The 13,659-nt window shown below is 42.5% G+C and overlaps 1 protein-coding gene across 2 annotated transcripts in view; it reads right to left on the bottom strand.

Annotated features, from left to right (window-relative positions):
- Positions 1-13,659, bottom strand: part of LOC311500641 (SH3 and PX domain-containing protein 2A-like) — a 51,296-nt gene that overhangs the window by 33,012 nt on the left and 4,625 nt on the right. For both annotated transcript variants that reach the window (XM_084562158.1, XM_084562159.1), the window contains exons 2-5: positions 10,991-11,071; positions 5,193-5,268; positions 4,498-4,574; positions 3,739-3,830 (exon numbers count right to left, since the gene is read on the bottom strand). In XM_084562158.1, coding sequence (XP_084418284.1) covers positions 3,739-3,830; positions 4,498-4,574; positions 5,193-5,268; positions 10,991-11,071 — 326 coding nt within the window. The remainder of the gene's footprint in view (positions 1-3,738; positions 3,831-4,497; positions 4,575-5,192; positions 5,269-10,990; positions 11,072-13,659) is intronic.

Raw genomic sequence — 13,659 nt, forward strand, 5'->3', positions numbered from 1 at the left:
AGTTAAAGGTTAATTATTGGATTTTGGTTAAGGTTATCATTGGAGTCAGGCAGGCAATGACAGTTCGTCTGATCATTGCATGGGAAAGAATGTGATGAAGGTACGTATCTGTGTACAGATACAGAGGAGAGGTTTTAGCAAAAACAACCGAGTTCATTCAGAATACAAATGCATCTTGTAGTGACTAAATATCCTGCACCATCTGTTATGTGAATATGTTGAAGAAAAAACACAACTCAGCGAACCGGTCCTTTGACCCCTTGAATGAAGTTAGATGAAGTTTTTAATAAACACTGTCGCCCATATAGCTGGAATAAAATATGCTTCACCTGCTCTCATAAAATGACAGTGACGATGTGATTTATTCTTAATAGAAAAAGTGTATATCTTCTCAAAACGTTATTGAGCAATCCCTTCCAAACATATAACTGATATATGTGTATAAATAGAGGAGTGTGTCTGAAAACAAAGTTGTTCCAACATTATGGGCAACAGTGTCTATCATTAGTTGCATTCTGCTGCTGTTCACGATCCTTGGTGTCAACATCACGATCTGGTTTAAAATAAGCCTAGCCCACTGACTAAAATAGGGTCAAATACTACAATTCAATAGTACTACAAACCACAGCCTCCAAAATGAAAAGTTGAAACAACATCTCTCTCTCAAATGCTGAATACCATAACCTTCATGAAGTTAAAATTTAGTGCATTAGTGAACCTAACTGTAACTGGCAAGTGAGTGTATATACCACATTAATTAACCACATTTCGTTTTTACATTTTCAAAGGGTATAAGACCTCTCATATGACCTGGAATCATAATGAACCTGGATGAATTTATAGTTTAAAGAATAGGATAAGAAATGGACTAAAATAAAACTTAATGCAAGAATGATTCTGTGTTCAACGTCATCACGGAGTGTGTCAATTCACTTAGAAGCTTCAGATTTTATACAGCAACTCCTACGATTCAGAGGTGTAACTTTACGACTGCGGCCTATAATAAAAACATCTCACCTGTTAGTCGGGACTGCTTTGCAGCAAAAAAAAGCACTTCTTTTAGCAACTTAATAATATTTTTCTCTTTATTTCTTTATTAATCGCTTGGGGTCATCTAACACCCCTACTCATACTGCTAAATGTGTTTGCTGCCAGGTCCCATATGCAGAATACCAAGTCTAAAAGTAGCTGTAAAGTCAACAGTATGACTCAACTCAACCACCCAGCAATGAGTACAAATACATCCATTGGGGGAAATGCATAGCAAAAGGCCCATGAATGTGTCCGCAACATATAATGCAAATAAGTCTGTATGTTTTAACGTAATATTCGGCTTTAGCTGAATTGTTATTTAAAATGGAGAAATAAGGTGATATATTTACAGTACATACTCTTCAGTATTCCCCCAGATGCCTCAGAGGCCTCAAAGCTGGAGCTGGTCTCCAGGCTGCACAATAAATATTTAGGATGGATTGAAAGCACAGGGTATTTCCCCACTGTTATTAATCATCCTTACAGTATTAACGCTTAAAATAATATAAAGTAAAAACAAAGTCGCGTGGCACCAAAATTCACTGGCTAACTGGCGCGGTTGAAGAAACAATGTTTGTGTTTGTCGAGACAAACATCCAATTTTAAATCTGCAGTGTTGAAAGAATGATCAATGACCAAAACGTTGTATTTTAATTTTATATATAGCCACTGGCATTCAATATGATAGAGGCAATCTAAACTCCAAAATATTCTCTACATGTCTTCTGTCGCAGACTAATTTGGGTCCCTCAGGGTGAGGGATGAATTGTAAGAATATTTAAAAAAAAAAAAAAAAAGTTTCTATTATACAAATGTATGATAATGTTGAAGTTTCATTTTCTTGTGAGATAGTTAGGTCTCTGAAATTACTTTATCACTGAATGTTCACTGTTCAATACTGTGCAAAAAAACATACCTGCGACTGTAGGCAAGCCTGACTTTATAGATCTTTATAGGTCATTTAAACAACTTACTAAAACAGTGGCCACACCTGAAACTCACACGACTAATGCCTGTTAATGGTGGGAGTCAAACAGTGATATGTAACATCTCTCCAGAAAAGCTTTCAACGCCATTCACGCCCAGAGTCTGGAAAGTTTCTGGCAGTAAATGTGTCAGCAGTGGGAGAACCAAAAAAAAAAGAAGATACCACCTGGTTTAATCTGAACAACATCCACTATTTGCAGGCGGGAACTGGGACGTCAGCAGACCCTAGTCACATGAATTTCAGATGGGCACCCCTAAGGTCCACTTTGTTGTAATGTTCCCAAAACTTCACACTGTATTTGAATAGATGTCGGTCTATTACCCAATTTATATTACACATTTAAAAGAGAGAAAGATGTGCTTTTTGATTACATCACTTTGGACAATTATGATGAAAAGAATCTACACACTTCTGCTTCATTTGCGAGTATTGTAATACACCAATCAGGCATAACATTATGACCACCTTCCTGATATTGTGTAGGTCTCCCTTGTGCCTCCTAAACAGTTGTGACTCATCAGAGAATGGACATGGTCCTTCTGAGGGTGTCCTGTGGTGTCTGGCAACAGCATGTTGTTAGTGGGGGACTTTGGGTCCTATGGGTTGAGGGGAGGGGCCTCTGTGGATCATCCCACAGATACTTGATCAGTTTGGGATCTAGCAGAACATTGTATTGTCACAAAATGGTCAATGTTATTTACTTCTCCCGTCCTTCATCATAATGTTGTGGCTGATCGGTGTACATTGCTGCATTTGGAATCTTATAACATGTCTCCCTCTTGTGACGGAACAACGTTACATGCATTCATTTTTATTTTTAATATGTGCAGTGGCCTCTGTCAACCATTAGATGGCAGTAGCAGATGAGGACAATGTCCATAACTGTCACTGATTATTTTGCTCAGTCTTTCCAGTCATTTTCCTATTATTTTAAACAGTTCATGTGATACATTGTCTTTTTTAACACCAAAAACCTTTCTATGATCTTGAAACATAAGCTCCTAAAAGTGATTCTGAAATAGTCCAGATCCCCCGGCAGTGACGTGACCACTTGTGTGGCACGGCTTTTAGACCTCGACTGGAGGAGGACCTCACTTTGAAGTGGGATTAACGTGGTTGGATTAGGGGGGGGTTAAAGGTGGTGGGCCTGGCGGTAGAGGAAAGACCACTCAAGACGTTCACAGTTTTCTCCTTCAGCGCAAACAAACAAAATACAAGATGTGGGTTTGATGTGTTTAAATTCTTAGCGGCGTTCAAGCGAACTTATAAATCAAAAGGAAAAGGCAGAATTTAGATAAATAATCGTCTCGCTGCCAGCCTGTAATTACTCCCACTCTTTGACTTTGAACTGAGGATGACAAATGACTCGGCTGACAGCCTTTATCTGCTCTGGGACTTGAACTCAGCTGCACTCTCGTGACACCGCTGATCCCTCCCCATTTGTCCTGGCATCAGGTGTCAACTCCCAGAAATCATTATTAATAAAGCGCTTTGCCTCCCCACCAGTATTAATCAATCATCCGAGACGCAGCAGAGCCTCTGGATCAAGAAGGGTCACGGCACGGATAAAAAGACATCTGTCCCAGCTGCTGAAGCGCACAAACACTCTGCTGCTGTACCCAGTGTTTGTTTACAACCCACCAGAGGGCAATGTTTAGTAGATGCTTAGACACTAATACTCAATAACAGCTCATGATTTTCAGTCCACAGTTACTCACTCTGAGGGAGGGTTGAGGTCTTCTGACTTGGTCTCAAAGAACTTAAGGACCTCCTCACTTTGGGAAATGTGGGAAGGAAGTTTCATCAGAGCCTGCGAGAGAAAAGGGAGTCAGAGCACATCTTACAAGGTTTGCAAGTGCGTATAAAGGTGCCTGAGTTTGGTTTGAGTAACCAGGGTCACTTAGTCAGTGTCCAGTCAGTCAGATGAAAAGACCAGACGGTGATGCGGAGGGTGTGGAGGGGAAGGAAGAAGGCTCTGAGCCCAGAGAGAGGGCTGAAACAAAGGAAAGCACGCACAGGGGAGATATAACGTAACAACCGGTGATCTCAGCTCGATTGAGCTGCGCTCGGTTCAGAAAACACACTCAGGTCCGCTTAACGAAAACTGCTGCCACACTTGGCAACGCACCTGCCCCACATTTCCCCTCTGTGACCCAATGAGCGTAAAAGGGATCAGGCAGGCATCTGAACGCACTGCCACACGTAAAGTCTGCTGATTCATTCTTTTGTTTCAGCCCAGCGTGCCCCCAGTTTCCCTCGTTTCCTTCATATGCTGCCTATTTACATTGGTGACAGGAAAGGACCGCTGCAGATAGAGCAGTCGCTTTCCTGTCGAGGCTGGTAGGGGGAGATAAATGCTGAGGCCTGCCTTGAAAATGCCGTGGCAAGTGATCTGGGGAGTAGAGCATCGACATAAGACATTAGCGCCCTTCCAATACATGCAGTGTACTGTATATAGTACGAAACCATCATCTTACTTTGCAGTAATTATCCAGGTGTTTCAGCCTTTTGACGGCGACATCTCTTATGTGACTGCGGCGAAACAAGACTTTACCTAAAGAAAAAATGAAGAAATGACAGGTAGACATTCAAAACAGAGCAATTAAAATAAAAGCGCCAGCATGATGAACTCCATTTTACATTTTACTCATCAACTATGGTGGGAATTGTTGTCTAAGGGCCCCATTAATCTAGACAACTCTCCCTCGGCCCCCTTCTTTTAATCCCCACTTTATAATTGCTAGGACGGCTAATGTAAATGCCTAAAAGCCTGAAACCACTACAGTGTGCAAGCAGTTTGCCGCTGTGTCTAAGGGAATCCAGTTCACCCCATGTCGGGCTTACAGGCAGATCAAAACTGGCCAGACTGAAGTAGTGCGGCTTTCCTAACAAAGGATCTCTTCTTCACTGCTCTCTTCTGCTTGGGCGTACAATGAGTTTATCAGATTAGACAAATCCCTCTAGGCAAGAACTCCTACTGACACAGCCATGACCACAAATTGATCTGGCCTGGGTGGAGTACGGGAGTTTAGGAAACAATGCAATGTGGTAGGCCACGCTATGGAGTGTGTAGGAGCACCAGTGAGCACAATAGAAATCGCTTATTTACATGGAACTTGGACACTACATTCTTTGGATAAATCAGACAGTGATTGTGCACTGAATTCATCACCTGGCAAAAAAGGGATGATTCTCTTTTTGGGGTCCTTTTGTCCTCCTTCGATCGGGAATTTGTCGAGGATTCGCATCTGCAGAAGCGAGGGAAGAAGCAAAGAGTGACACAAATATGAATTGCGAAACCACAGATATTACAATATGAAAGACATCCAATTCCAGCCATGTAACTATTTGATGTCAAAGCCACATCGACTGTCTTTTATCCACCAAGTTCAACAGTTCAAGCTGAAAGAGGAGTGATCGGCGATGAGAATAGAAGCACAACAAAAGCCGCAGTTGACCTCCTTGTTACGGTACATGGGTTCAACGCAGGGTGTAATTACATATCGTCTGAGAAGCTACTGTGTCGTGTCACTACCTTCGCTTTGATCTGTGGGGCAAGCAGACGAGGTTACGTCACCCACACTTATCTGAAGAAACCCTCAAACGGCAGCCACTTAAGGAGCTTCAAGAGCCATCATGGCAGATAATTAGCGCTTTGATGTTAACACTTGATACATGTGTCCATTTACAGGATGATCTCTGGAGAGATTTGCTATAGTGCGAAATAGACGGTGAAAATAGATACGAAGCTTGTGCCGAGACTTTTACGATGACAGCAACTTTTTAAGTGTAGCAGTTTCTAACTGTTTCAGCATGTCTCTGCTCAGACATGCCTGCATCTGTCCCGTGTGTATAAGGAACACATGTTGCGAGTTTTGCATGATATTTTGCATGATGTCCGTTTGGTTGAGTGCCAAAAAAAACAAACAGTGCATGAATTGCAAATTGTCCGTGATGCGTCAGTCAACAGTTTCCTCCTTTGATAAAATTCCTGCCATACGACGAATGCACAGGAGAGCATCCTATAGTAACAGCAGATCCAGATGTGGCCCCGCCTTTGCTCGTTCTGCCTTGCCTTGTTCCAGATGCGCTCCGTTAAACTGCAAAGGCTGTGAATGTCGAGCTTAAGCACACTCAAGTGGGACAGGGAGACTCGGCCTTAAGCGAGCCAAAAAGAACCAGGTGGACAAACAGAATCAAGCTAGGAGAGTCAAGTTGGATCCAGTCTGTCTGGGCCTGTATGAGCTCTTTGCAGCTTGAGTAAGAGGTGGTTTGGTTTCTTGTGGCTCGTGCTTTCCCACTCTCATCTGCTGCCTCTGCTAAATCTCTACATTTTTCTCAGGCCATGACATTTCACCCCCTCCGGCAAACTATAGACAGCTAACAAAAAGTGTTTTCCTTTGAAGAGGACACCATTAGGCAAAGAAAAAGGGCTGACTACAAAGAACAGTGCTGGTTAACCACATGTGCACATAAGCAAAGAAAGATTTCTGATCTTACTACAGTTGCAGTCTCATGCTCCTAAAACTGACATCAAATATTTATACAAACCAGACTGTTTTTCTTTAGGATGCTACGACAATAACACAATTTTACAGCAGGGGCTGTAATTTCCAAAAATCCCAGTTGTCGTAATAATACATTGGCAACCGTGTTGTTTGTGTGACACACAAAGCTGCACATTCATTGTTTTATCAGCCTCACAGCTGGATGTAGCCGAATACTCCCTCCAAGACGGGAGGGTTCACTCGACACCTTGAAAAAGCGCCACGGATGACACAAGAGGCTTCACACCCAGAAGTGAGCGTGACATGTGCCTGGCCGGAATTCACTCGCTGCTCCAGGAGACAGGTGTGAAAGCCGTTTCTATGGCAACGGCCGGACCACTTGGAGCAAAACTCTGAAGAAAAACATTTCTCACGTTTCACATAAGTTTAAATTTCGAGGCTTCGGGGAGCAGAGACGCTGTAATGAATCCATATTTTTCTGAACTGAGGGAAAACGAACCTATCCTTTGCAGCAACAGGTGCTATGATGTAATCACATGTCCTCTTTCCACACACTCGATTATCAGCGTTGCGACCTAGCGGCAGAGAAAGGACTTGCAATGAACACTCAATCATCAAGCACATCTCCATCTTGGCATGATGATACCGTGGGCAGAAATTATGGTGACAGGAAAAACCCGAACGGCTTCTGTAAAACCGTAACGATCATGATTTGAGGCGTTTAAACTTAACTGCACTCGCAGGAGGGAGGAACGGACAAAGAGGCTGCTCTGTGCCGCAGACAAAGAAGCTGCTCTGAGAGGAATCTCAGACTGGGGGAGTCTGGAGGAATGTTCGAGTGGGAAACAATCTGCTCCCAGCTCCGGCTCGTGTTTTGACATCTACTTAATAGTTGTTTACTGCAGAGAGATCGTGGTGCAACGGCCCGTCGCACGCTGTCTCAGGTTTACTCACATTTTATTGAGAAAGTTGCTGCACTGCCGTCATTATCGGAAACAAATAATACACTTATTTTACACTGTGCTCATATCTTTAGTTGGCTCAGCTCTGCAACCAATGCACTTAATTTACTATGACTAGTTTATTCTTTAAAGAGTTAATGTCTCCAATTTAAGGTCTAAAAGATTAAAGCAGCCCAAACCTTTTGCGCCTAGCCTGACGAGCCAGACCCACATTAAATGTAGGGTCTGGGCACTCTCCATAGACAGGGCTCAACCGGAGGGGTGGGATAAACGGTTGTCTTTCAAACTCCCTCTCCACGCAATAGGATAGCGCTACAACCAATCAGAGCAACGAAGAAGGTGACGCAGTCAGAGCGACGGAAAAGAGAGTTCCTTGCATGTGTTGTGGAAAAAACTTATCCTGATAGATATTAAATAGTTCTTGTTGCATCCTGTTTTTTTTTTTTTTTGATGAATTCGCCTACAGGTTGAGTTTCTCCTGCATTAATCATTTTTAAGCTGTGGATCAAACAAATACATCCTTCTTTTGTAAGAACGACCTCAGTGCAGTTTCTTGTTCTTTTCTCAGAGAAAAGCTTAACTTCAAGTCTTTCAGAGTGGCGGCCAAAGCCGATTCGAAAGAAAGTTGTTCGCTAGCAGCAGCCATCGCTCTGGTAGTTCTAGCAGGATGGGGAATTCACGCGTAATTCACGGAACTTATGGTCGCAGGTCAGTCGTCATCATGTTAAGCCCGCCCACCGACTCGTGATTGGCCCGGTCCATCTTGGATTTTTCGAAATCTCAAGTCAACGGAGAGTAACTAGACTGCCCCTGAAAGCAAATGTTATTTGCTGCCGCTAGGGGCGGGTCTAGATTGTAGGCTATTTTGCGCCTCCATTAAGAGTAGAATTAAATTTAAAGATGACAAACAAAATGTTGGTGAGTTTAGAAGCTGCCTGTGGCCTGTTGCTCATACTTGCAAGTTGCAAACACCTTGGGGCTATATTAGCAGCTACTGGCAAACAACACCCAAATCTCCGCCTGAACAATCAGAGGCTGAGATGCGTTAGGGACCAAGCAGCGAGGCAACATGGCAACACAGGTGGTTTTGATGACAAAAAGTGACAAATTAGAAACTTAATAAGTAGGCCTGGAAAAGAGGTCAATGAAATATAAATGTACCCAAATTTGCAGTTGCGAGTTGTCTGAACTGAACAAACTGACATGAGCAACAACTAAATACAGTGTGAAAGTTTCGGTAATTATGGGTTATGTGCCACACCTTTGGCACGCCATGCACCACAAGCAGGTTACTTAAGAATAGAGGTCAAAGTAAATACAATGAACAGTGCAAACAAACAAACTCTACACCCAAATACTGTAGTAGACTGTACTGCATTGCATTGCGGGTAATGTATGCATCAGGATTTAACAAGGAAGAAAGCATGAATTTCAAATTGACATGCTGCAGGTGTACAACACCACACGCATGCCTGCAAACACACCCGTGCTGGAAAACTGTTTTTGAGAAAAATAACCTTTTTTTAAAGTCTCAACTTGTGTCAGGAATGTAGGCCAGACAAATTATAACGCAGACGGGGTAGAGCTGATCCTGGTCCAGTTCCCCAATCCAAAAATAATGACGACTCAGGGATTTTTGGAGAGGTTTCTGTCCAGAAGGAAACCAGGCCAGCATGCACACTCCGCAATCCTCTTTGTGGAACACCGTGACCCGTGCGCTCCGCCCGCTGTGGTTGAAGGGTGTGTTGTGGGGGGGGGGGGGGGGGGGGCCTCACTCGCTTGACACACTGACCATTTCTGCTCACGTCAAACGTGTGCGGGTTAAAAACATTTCCCTCTGAGAACCAGAAGCGGTGCTCAGTGAAGGCTCAGCACTATTCGAACATAAAAACAAATGTCTCTGAAACAAGGAATCGATGCACTTAACTGGGCACGCGCATTACAAAAAGCTCGCTTCGCTTTAGGTCAGCAGAAAAGACGCAGAAAGAAAAAAATAGATAAAAAGGAGTTCCTGGTAATTTATGATAATTGCTTCCCAGAGGAGCAGTTATGAATTATGTCTAGTGCGCTGGAGAGGTTTGAAACATTAGCAGTGAGTGCAAAAATGGACACTCAATCTCTAAAAGACAAACAACCAAACTGCCTGTAGTTGAGTTTTATACGACCAGTGACACAGCGTTGATTGATTCAGTTAGCTGAGATATGAAAAATAGTCTTAAAAGGCGTGTCTTGTTCTGTGACCTTGCGTAACTTTTAATTTTGAATGAATGGTTATCAGATGAGGTCACGAACACATCATTTCTCACACACGCAATTGCGGTGCATAGAGTTCAGGAAAAACTGGTAGGTGTCATTTGGGAGACACACAAACGAGAGCTCAGTTTCAGCCTGGAGAGGGGACAAATATTTCAATGCTGGCACTGAAGAGGAAAAAAGAAAAAAAAAAAAAGGGCGGGCTGTGTCATTGCTCAACTTTACAGAAGTCATGAGGAGAAACGTTGCTGGGGAAACACAGTTGCCGTTTCATCTTAACCTTCAAGGGAAATAATCTTTTAATCTTTAAATATAATCCTCAAAAACCTTCCTTTACTCCCTTATTTCATCCAGTATATCCTCGTACTCATCTTTATTTAACGTGCTTTGTTCTCGTCCCAGCCGGAGTGCCTTGCTCTAAACACCTATTTGACTCTGTTCATATAAAGACAAATAAAACATACTGTCGTCGCCCCTTCTGTATGGACAGCTGCAGACTGTTGTTCTTCACAAATTACCATGGCCAGAAAAACACACCATGGCAGCAGGGATCTATGGACAAGACTAATGTTTACAGAGACAGGAGAGAAGCTCTGTTTCAATCAAACAGACCAGGGCAGAATTTTCCTGGCTATTAGCAAGAGACCAGAGAACAAAGAGTTTCCTATGGCCGGCCCACCACAGCAGCATGCTTACCGTAGAGTGCAGTCTGGCTGAGAAGGTTATCAGAGGAGAACCAGAAACTTTTACAAACAAAAGAACTTGATACGGGAACCCGTATGTAAACCTCTCTGTGTTGTTTAGGTTACCTGCGATGTTTGACTTGTTGTCTTGACAGCTTAACAAGTTATTTTATGCACTACTGTGCGGTTAAAACGTAAGCTTGTGTCACTGTTAGGAAGTGCAGATATTTCACTGGATGCTTAAAAAAATAAATAAAAATGAATCCTGAGCATTCATTCTGCATTCAGACTGAGATCATGTTTCTTGCTGAATCTGCTGACTGGATTTCCCCCCGTTTTTCCTGTTTCGAAGCAGGCGTCTTCAATGAGACCTTTCACTAAGCGCACCACCTTCCAGGAGCAGAGCAGCAAGACGTGACCAAAAGGTCACACTGATAGAGATTAATACAGCAACATTAAAAAAAAAAAGACACATGAAGACATTTTTATTCAGGAAAATGTCATCAACTGTGTGAGTATGAGTGAGCTGTAAAGGTATTTTATCAATGTGACCACGTAACATACCTGTAGGTCAAAAAACTTGCTGTATCTCCTGTAGATGACGTGGGAAGTGGAGTCAGAGTAAGTGACGTTGATTAGGTACACCTAGTGAGAAAAGCAGAAAAGAAAAAAAAAAAAAAGCACATTAGGAACGAAGTCGCTTTGTCTAAGACGCCACGGCACCGCTTCAGCCCTTCTGACGTTACTTCAAAAGGTCGTCAGAGGTCAAATAAACTCATTAAGTTCCTCCGTTTCAGTGACACATTGGAAAGTCATCAAGAGGTCAATGAGAAGGCGAATAGATTTCAAGTATTATGACATTAAATCCATTCATAATGAATTGCCTTCTATAAATAAGCTCAATGTGGGTCATTAAAATACTTTCGGTCTTGTTTTTGCAACATCATTTCCTTAAAGCATCGCAGACATTAAGAAAACTAAAGCTAAAGATGTTGTACCAGCTGAACCGGTATTGGGCAAAATTCCTGGCAGAAATGTGCTTACTCACACATAAGCTGAAAGAGGACTATCACTTCCCTGACAGACATCAGTCTTTTACAGAACAAAATGTCCGTTCTGGGAGTTTTCCCAAAATAACTACTTTATTATTTAGACAATTGTGCCGAGGGTTCAGAAACAGATGCGGCTTCAGCTAAGCGCACGGCACAAAGTGTTTATAAAAGCAGCATTTAAACATGTGGTGGCAAGATGCGAGGACATCAGTCGCTATAGTTTGACATGCGGTGTTCACTCTGCAGACGGCTTATTACTGAAAGAGTGTGCAGCGAGGCCGAACGAGTTCTCCAGCAGCTCGCTAATTAGATACAGACAGCCTGACCGAACCAGCCTGAGTTTAGGCAATGGCATAACTCAAAGTGAGGGTGCTCGAGGTCAAGATACATCCCAAAAGAACCATGAATCATGTTAGCTAAGTGACAATGACACCAACAGATTAATTATGTAATTTTAATAGAATCTGAAATGCCTGTATCTAACATCACTGATACCTTGTGGAACTTTAAAGTTCTTATAAAAGAAACACAGCAAATAAATTCACAACTCTGTGTGTGGGCTCATCTGCATTAGATTACCATGACTGGTGGTCACATATAGCTGACAGGCACATTACTACCCTAAATATTTAAGTCTGAATTTGACAGTGGTGTTCATGCAGTAAACTGAGGGCTTGCCATTGGATTTCATCTCTCCTGTAATGATCCCCTCTGGCAGTGAATGTAAACAAGGATTAGTTGCCATGCTCTCCCTCTCTTTCTCTGCCGGGCTCCAATGCCACAAGTCGCTGGAAGGAAGTCACACTTGAACAGTCGGGACAAAAGACAAAGGGCTGCTTCTTTCCTCTGACAAACCGGATAAGTATTTCCAGTGGCTTAGCTCATAGATAACGAGATTTTATTTTTTTCTTCCTCTTCCTCCTCCCCTCGGGGGGGACTTCCCAGGCCAGCCTCACCTCCGGCTCAAATCCCTGGAGAAAAAGTCTGTGCCCTATGTTTAGAGGCCTTAGGGACCATCCCTCAGCAGGAGACGGATGATGCAATTGATCCCAACTCTCAGGTTAATTAATCCAATTGGACCTGATGGACTAATTGATTTTTGTCTCATGGCTCATCAGATTGGATTACTCAAGTCAGTAAGATTACACCGAGGCCCAACCATGAAGTCAAAGAAGACTGAGGTCTACTAGACAAATCAAAGTTTTGACTTGCTAAAGGACAGCTCATTGTGACTCAACCTCTGGACACAAAAAAATTCCACATACAAAAATTTCACATCAGTCAAACGTATAGTTATTTCATGCGATGCCACTTATAAAGTAAAAATACCCCGCAGTCATGTGATGAAATGTAATCACATTTTGTACAGTACAGACTTTCACTGTCTAAAGAAGGCCAGTCCCACTGACTTCACCAACGTTTTGCTCTCACGTTGCAACATTTGGGTTTTGTGCATTTGGCGGATGTAAGCACATTCACTCTGTGCCCATCAGTGTGTTAACAGTGTCATTCTGACCATGTTTGGATTCTGCTTGTCCAAGACTGCTGTTATACCGTGTATAGCCAAACTTGTTCTTCTCCGCTCACAGCTTAACTAAACACCTGAAGCAAATAACTATTTTTCTTTATCTTAAAACTACCTGAAATCAGAAGCTGTCACAATAAGTCTCAATTAACTCATGAAACCAAAAGTAAACTAGTCCAACCTTAGGCTAGGTATTTCTCCTTTACAAATTGTAGTGTTAACACACGAATTATGTTTTTTTAAACCATCATTTAACCAGCATGTAGTGTGATCAACCTACTGTAATTAAAGGACATCCCACTCATGATTTGCACTTCTACCGCTGTGTGCCTTCCTTTATGACTCCAGGCTGAGCTAAACCAGACTAACGAAAAAATATTTGTTTGCTTTTGTCTTTTTTCCACTGAACTGTGAAAAGTTAGACATATGAACACATTCCTGTACATACTGTAGCTGTGAGATCACTCAGTCAAAACCTGATTGAAGCACAATGTGACAGTAAGAATGACTGAACGCGAGAGGAGCCCCTCTTGGGTCTGATACATTGGGTCTGGGTTATACACAACCATGCTACTGCTCACAGTAGCTGGTAGTATGGGATTTCACACCTGTGAAGTTTATTTTTATATTTCCTTTCACGCTTCACATCCCTTAAA

Source organism: Chelon labrosus, assembly GCF_963514085.1.
Source record: "Chelon labrosus genome assembly, chromosome: 15".
Lineage (NCBI taxonomy): Eukaryota > Metazoa > Chordata > Actinopteri > Mugiliformes > Mugilidae > Chelon > Chelon labrosus.